This window comes from Pundamilia nyererei, unplaced genomic scaffold (genome assembly GCF_000239375.1).
Source record: "Pundamilia nyererei isolate P.nyererei 1_Seehausen unplaced genomic scaffold, PunNye1.0 scaffold00742, whole genome shotgun sequence".
Lineage (NCBI taxonomy): Eukaryota > Metazoa > Chordata > Actinopteri > Cichliformes > Cichlidae > Pundamilia > Pundamilia nyererei.
In genome coordinates, this window is record NW_005188143.1 from 4,915 (window position 1) to 12,451 (window position 7,537).

At 41.2% G+C, this 7,537-nt stretch overlaps 2 protein-coding genes across 2 annotated transcripts; both read left to right on the forward strand.

Annotated features, from left to right (window-relative positions):
• Positions 1-692: 692 nt before the first annotated feature.
• LOC102198521 (HLA class II histocompatibility antigen, DR alpha chain-like) lies at positions 693-2,001 on the forward strand (the record flags this gene model as incomplete). The annotated part of the gene is made up of 3 exons (XM_013907990.1): positions 693-936; positions 1,381-1,665; positions 1,817-2,001. Coding segments are annotated over 3 exons (660 nt in total), but the record flags the coding sequence as incomplete, so codon positions are not given.
• A 1,348-nt stretch (positions 2,002-3,349) lies between these two features.
• On the forward strand, positions 3,350-6,193 carry LOC102198230 (HLA class II histocompatibility antigen, DRB1-8 beta chain-like). Its single transcript, XM_005754912.1, has 6 exons — positions 3,350-3,461; positions 3,670-3,942; positions 4,673-4,886; positions 4,984-5,051; positions 5,131-5,244; positions 5,867-6,193. Exons 1-6 carry the CDS (start codon positions 3,407-3,409, stop codon positions 5,890-5,892), a joined length of 750 nt encoding a protein of 249 aa, XP_005754969.1. The 5' UTR covers positions 3,350-3,406; the 3' UTR covers positions 5,893-6,193.
• Positions 6,194-7,537: the final 1,344 nt, after the last annotated feature.

Here is a 7,537-nt window from a genome sequence, read left to right on the forward strand (position 1 = left end):
CATAAGGCCCGGGGCCAGAATAGGCCCAGTAAAGACTCTGATGGACCTGCTGGATGCATCTACAACATATGATGGAGGTGTAAAGTTTTTGTATTTGTAAAAGTTTCCTGCTGACAAACACAGCTGTGACTCTCACTGTCACAGTAACACACATGAACTCAGGTGTGTTTTAAACTGGAAACTATTTAAATAACACATAAAGTCATATTTCACAGTGTTTTTAAACAAACTGAATCATTTTATTAAAATAAAGGTTGTTTTATTTTGAAAATCCTCAGAGTGGAAGCTGATCAGGCTGAACTTTATTTTGAAGAGTCTATAAATATTGATTATTGATCGTGCTGTCTCCTCAGATCATGTTCACCTCCAGCTGCTGTCTGCCTGGACACTGATGACATCATGAGCCGTGAGCTCTGTGATTGGCTGCTGTGTGTTAGAGCTCAGCTGCACTTTCAGTTCACTCACAGACTCTCACACACACTCTGTGAGGTCCACACACACACTCACACACACTCACACACACTCACAGTTTAACTGTCAGAGAGCTGCTGATGAAGATGAAGGAGCTGCTCCTCTTCCTCTCCTGTGTCCTCTGTGTCTCTGCTGACGGTGAGTTTGTCTCTGTAAACAGCAGCTTATTGATCAGGTCATTGATCAGGTCACTGATCAGTGTTTGATGTGTTTCAGTTCTTCATGAGGACATTGGTATCCTTGGCTGTTCAGACTCTGATGGAGAGATGATGTATGGACTGGATGGTGAAGAGCTTGCCTACGCAGACTTCAACAAAAAGGAGATGATCTACCCTCTGCCTCGTTTTATTGATCCTATCAGTTATGTGGAAGGAACTTATGAACAAGCTGTGGGTGATCAACAGGTCTGCAAAACCAACCTGCAGACTGCTCGTAAAGTGATGAAGGACTACCCTCCAGAACAGGGTAAATACAACATGTAACACCTGTCTCACCTCACCTGTGTTTACCTGCACGCTCTGTAGAATAACACACTGATGACATCATCAGCACTGATTTACTTTGTCCAATCAAACACAGCCAGCTTCAACCTGATTAAATATAGGAAATAATTCCACCTTGAACACATTCATACTGATCATGTGTACAGAAACACTGACGTGTTTATATTTGTGTTCATGTTAAAGATCACAGTTTATTTTTCCTCCTTTTAGTTCCTCTGAAGCTGAACTGAGTCTGTCTGTAGTTTAACTTCATGATTCTGACCTCACTCTAGCTTCTCTCACACAGACAGTGATGACATCATCTGACTGAACACCTGAACGTTTTATTGGTTTATTATTATCATGATCACCTGCTGATGGGAACCAGCTGAAGCTCTGATCCTCTGCCTGATGTGTTTGTGCACAGATGCTCCTTCAGGTGTGATGATCTACACCAGAGATGAGGTGGAGTTTGGAGAGAAGAACACTCTGATCTGTCACGTGACTGGTTTCTATCCTGCTCCTGTCAACGTCTCCTGGACCAAGAACGGACAGAAGGTCACTGAAGGATCCAGCATCAACGTTCCCTATCCCAACAAAGATGGGACCTTCACCCAGATCTCCAGACTGCAGTTCACCCCACAGCTGGGAGACATCTACAGCTGTGCAGTGCAACATCTGGCCCTCACTAAACCAGCAACCAAGATCTATGGTGAGAAAACTTTATTTAAACACAGAACACTGACAGAGATACAGAGGTGATGACTGAGCCTAGTATTCATCAGAGCAGCTGGATCTGATCTGATCTGACAGTTTGTCTCCAGATGTGAGGTTCATGTCTCTCTGTGTGTTTGTGTCTCCAGATGTGCAGGCGTCTGGTCACTCTGATCCAGGTGTTGGACCTGCAGCGTTCTGTGGAGTGGGTCTGACTGTGGGTCTGCTCGGTGTGGCTGCTGGAACCTTTTTTCTCATCAAAGGAAACGAGTGCAGCTGATTGGCTCACAGTGATGATGTCATCAACATAATATAATGAGCTCATAATCAGTGTGGCTGTGCAGTTCACCTGTAATGAACATCTGATTCCTCTGTCCTGTCTGCTTCCTGTTTACCTGCTTCATCTGCTTTAAGTTAATCACCTGTATGAGCTGTTCTGTCTGTCATCATGTGTGTCAATAAAGTTTAACTCTGAATTCAAAGCAAAGCTTCTTTCAGCCGCCCTCCCCCCACAGCTCCACATGTTCGATCCAGCAGATGTTACCTGGACTCTGTTCCTGCCACAAAAACAAAGAAGATAAAAGTCAAATTAATGTTGATGAAATCAGTTTCATCTGAGCTCAGGTGATCTCAGTGTGTTCATAAACTTCTATAATGAATCCTTGTTTATCAAACTGTGTTTCGGGTTGTTATGTATCAATAAAAACATCTGAGTAATAAACACAAACCTGTGTGAGATTGTTCTTTGTGTGTCTTTACAAATATTCATGGATCCATTTCACTCTGTGTGGTTTGAGTCAGGTGTGTCTCAGTGGGTTCATGTTTTTAGGTTCTGCTTCCTGTTCATAATCATGTGACTTCATTGGTCACAGAAAAAAAACTGAATTCCAGCTTTTAAGGAAGATTTCAGCTCAAACACGCAAACAGTTTAATGAAGGAATCTGTGTCAGACTGAGCTGTAACTCATCCGTGTGTTTCACAGCAGAGATTCACTGACTGATCATAATGCAACACAAAGATGTAAAACTACATATGTGATGGATTTAAAATAGATTTGAACCCTTACTCTGAGTGTAACACAGTGAAATGTGATTCAGCTGCTCTGAAGCCTGAAATAATAAATCTGTAAATGATGACATCACACTTCACATTAATTAGAAAACATGCCTGATTTCATGTTTGAGACGTATTTTCAGTCCAATATCATGAGATCTGTGCTGTTCATACAGAAGAATGTCAGAGCTCCACGGACGTGTTTCACAATAAGAGTGTTTCTGTTCTTTTAGGCTGAAAGAGACAGGAAGTGTGAGTATAAGCAGTGTAATGCAGTAAATTCAATTGATCAAAAGTACTGAAAGTGACTGGATTGTTTTATTGATTATTAAACAGGAGGAAATTATTATTTGCATTAATATTACAGCAGGGCTGTGGTCAGTGGTTGGTTCAATGTGTTTGCAGAAAGTTAGATTCCAGCTCTGACTGTGGAACATACATGAAAACAGAAGGTTTTTTAAGTGCAGCAGAGAGGAAAGGTGCTGATGACATCACGGAGTGCCGATCTCTGCTTTTAAAGCTTTAATGGACTCTAACTCACTCAGGATGATGAAGAGTGTGAGCTGTGAGCTGGTGTCACAGAGTTCTTCCTGGTAACAGATGACGCTGTGGTCATGTGACCTGTCCTCTGTTTTTAGAGCAGCTCTCAGTCAGACTGAGTCAGTTTGTCAGGAGAACTCAGGAACATGGCTTCATCCTTCCTCTGCCTCAGCCTCCTCTTCATCAGCCTCAGCACAGCAGGTATGATCGATATACTCATCAATACACTCCTTAATATACTGCAGAGATACACTGATCACCAATCAGTGTACTGATCACTGGTCAATACACTCATCACTGATCAGTATAGTGATCAATACACACAAATCCACTCATCAGCACACACATACACTCTCTCACTGGTTGTGATCAATACAGTGATCAGTCCTGATGTTCTGTTTGTTCTCAGATGGATTCATGAATTATGTGGTGTCTCGCTGTGACTTTAACTCCACTGAGCTGAAGGACATCCAGTACATCAACTCTTACTATTACAACATGATGGAGGTCGTCAGGTTTGACAGCAATGTGGGAGAGTATGTTGGATACACTGACTTTGGAGTGAAGCAGGCAAAGTACTTTAACAGTATTCCAGGACGGCTGGCTTCAGACAGAGCTCAGAAGGAGACGTACTGCCATAACAACATTGGTGTTGACTACAGCAACATTCTGTCTAAATCAGGTGAGTGTGCTGGTCTGTGTGACATCATCAGGTGTTCATGTTACTCTGAATCATTCATGATGGACTCACAGCTGCAGGTCAGACTCTGGTGATCAATAACTGTAATAAATCACTGACTCTGAACACTCTAACCTCAGTCTGTGGCGCTCCCTGCTGGTGAAACAGGCAAACTGCAGCTGTTCATTATAATGCACTGATGATATTCATTTGTTTGTTTGTTTGTTTACTTTTTGAGCTGAAAAATCGTCCACATTTGTTTTCTAATATTTTCATATAAATATTTGTAACAGCATGAAGCATCTTTACAGGTTAATAAAAAAACCTTTCATTCTTTTCTTCTAATGCATTGATTTTAAATCAGATCAAATTGAGAAACACTGATGTTTGTTTAAAGCTGTCTGCAGTTTATTTATTGATTCTGACTTTCAGAGCTTGTGTAGCAGCTTCACACCTGCACACATTATAGCTCAGATCTATGAGTCAGTGTAACGTGGAGCTATTAAATATGATGAAACAATCATAAAGTTATCATGATAACACACACACATAAACACGACTGCTGTTATTTAATCTGTGTGTGAAGTGTCTCACTCTTTGCAGCATCTCTGCAGTAAAGTGAGCTAAAGTGCTGAAACAGCAGATGAATCATCTGCTGTGCTGACAGGCTGACCTCTCTGCTGTTGACAGCATCTTTATTAATGCACATGTATACAATCATACTGTCTTCCAGCTAAACCCTACATCAAACTTCACTCCATGACGCCTCTCTCCAGTCAGCATCCCGCCATGTTGGTCTGCAGCATCTATGACTTCTTCCCCAGTGAGATCAAAGTGAGCTGGCTCAGAAATGGACAGGAAATAACCTCTGATGTCACTTCTACTGAGGAGATGGCAGATGGTGATTGGTACTACCAGACCCATTCACACCTGGAGTACACACCCAGGTGAGCATCATAATCCATAGAAACAGACTTTTAATATGAAGTCTGGACTAAAGTTTAAAAGTTTTAGATCTGAGAGTCACTGATGTTTGTGTTGAAGGTCTGGGGAGAAGATCTCCTGTAAGGTGGAGCACGCCAGCCTGGACAAACCTCTGATCACTGACTGGGGTAAATACCTGTCTGTATCTACACACCTGTACACACCTGTACACACCTACCTGTCTGACTCTCACCTGTGTGTCCTCAGACCCGTCCATGCCTGAGTCAGAGAGGAACAAGCTCGCCATCGGAGCTTCAGGACTGATCCTGGGTCTGATCTTATCTCTGGCTGGATTCATCTACTACAAGAGGAAGGCCCGAGGTCAGAGCAGGACTCTCACTCACAGACCAGTTCATACCTGAAACCAGTTTAGACCAGTCTAAATCTCAAACCACAGTATATGAGTCTACAACTCATATACTGATCGTGGCTCAAGAGTTGGCAGCTCGTCTTGTAATAGGAAGGTTGCCGGTTCGAGTCTCGGTCGTTGTGTCCTTGGGCAAGACACTTCACCCGTTGCCTACTGGTGGTGGTCAGAGGGCCCGGTGGCGCCAGCAGCCTCGCCTCTGTCAGTGCGCCCCAGGGTGGCTGTGGCTACAACGTAGCTGCCATCACCAGTGTGTGAATGTGTGTGTGACTGGGTGGATGACTGGATATGTAAAGCGCTATATAAATACAGGCCATTTACCATAAAACTGGTTTGGATCATCAGTATTTTTCATATATTGATGTTTCAGGCAGGTTTAGACCAGTAGTGTTTATTTCAGACAACTGTTAGTTACATTAACGTTTCAAACACAGGTTCTTCCTTTTTTGGTTTGGTCCAAGCTCTTAAACATGAAACTTTACTGAATCATTGCCATTGATCTGTTAAAAACAGCTTCCACGATGATGTAGTTTCAGAGTGTGTTGGTGACTGTGTCCTCGTCTCTTCTTCTTTCAGGTCGTATCCTGGTTCCCAGTAACTGAGACTGGATCCTGGTCCTGGTTCTGTCTGATGAAAAGCTGCCGCTTCCTGTGTTCAGACTGATGATGATGATGATCTCTGTCTGGACTCTGATCCAGGACCATCTCAGTGTTGTTGGTGGTTGTGATTTCACTAGGATGGTCCTGGATCAGGTCTAATGTAAACTCTGCTGTTTGATCCATGTAATGTAATCCCTGTAATCCATGTGTCTGAATGATTTGGGTGTTTCTGCTGTTCTGATTACCATAGATGACAGATTTTTACTGGAGGTCATTGTTGCAAAATAAATGACTCAAACTTTGAGCTGTTTGTTTGTTTACCTGCATCCTGTTAATGTCACACTGAAGAGTTTATTGAGGTCGGGGAGATGTTCCGCACACCCTCACACTAACCATTTCCCCAAAGGGCCGCATCAGTTGGGGAAGGCATCACCAACAGTCAAGCTCATTTGATCTCTGGCAGATCACCTGGTTCTTTTCAACAGATCAAATATGGAAGCATCTGATTTTTATCCCCACTATATTAATTAAAACTAAGAACTCGTTATCTCGGCCTAGAAATGAACAATCAGCATTCTGTGTGATGCACTTTCTGTGATCTCAAACATAACTAGAGAAAGTCTTGGAATTCCTTCAGTTTTTTAGACTAAAACTACTATTTCCACCAATGAACCTGCAGCTCGTTTGCTTTTAAATGTCACTTTCCTTGGAAAGAAAACTATTGTAGATGGTTGGACCTCAAAGGAAACCAGAAATCTGCATCAGTTATTAAAAAGCTTACTGGTGCATCTCTAAACAACTGAGTATAAATATAATAGCCAACACTACACATGATTTATTGCTCGATTGCTGCTGTTTTAATGTTCAGATAAGGATGTGAGGTCAAAATGATGAAGTCCAGATTTCTGGGTGGATATGATGTAAATTAAACCAGGCGTGAACATTTTATTAAGAAGGCCGGGGTTTATCCAACAAACCTGAATGTATTACAGGATTAAAGCCAAGATAGGTCACAGGATATCAGTTTGTATACAGCAATGAATGTCAGCACTTACTTTGTTAAAAAAAAAAAAAGTTTAACACTGAAGTGTTTGAAACAGGCATTCAGTGATTTGTAAAACTAGTAGAAAAATTACACTTAACCTTCTCTTTAGTGTGAAAATATTTAATTGAAACATATTTCACTAAGAAATTTAATAAAGTCACATTTGATTTGGATGTAATCAGGTAATGTTTTCTATCCATCAAGCTTTGCATCACGTGACATAAAAGAAGAAATGTCAAATATTTTTGGAAACTTAAGACAGAAAATATTTGAATACAATAATGGTATTACAAAAATAAAAACAGCATTGGGGCACTCTTTAACAGAAAATATTCACAGAAAATCCAAATTGAATGAATCTAAAATCTATACAAACAATTCAAACATGACCCTGATTATTTTATATGAGCTGTATTTAAAATAAAAAGATTAAAATATTAAAATGTGGAATAACCTGATGGTGAAGAGATCAATAAACTCACAATCTTGTGTTTTAAATCAAATGGTTGTTGGAACTGTGAATATGTCACAGTGTTTGAAACGGACTCATGCGCAGACCAGGGGCCCGTTCTTCGTACCTCGCTAAGTAAGTTAGCTGGATTT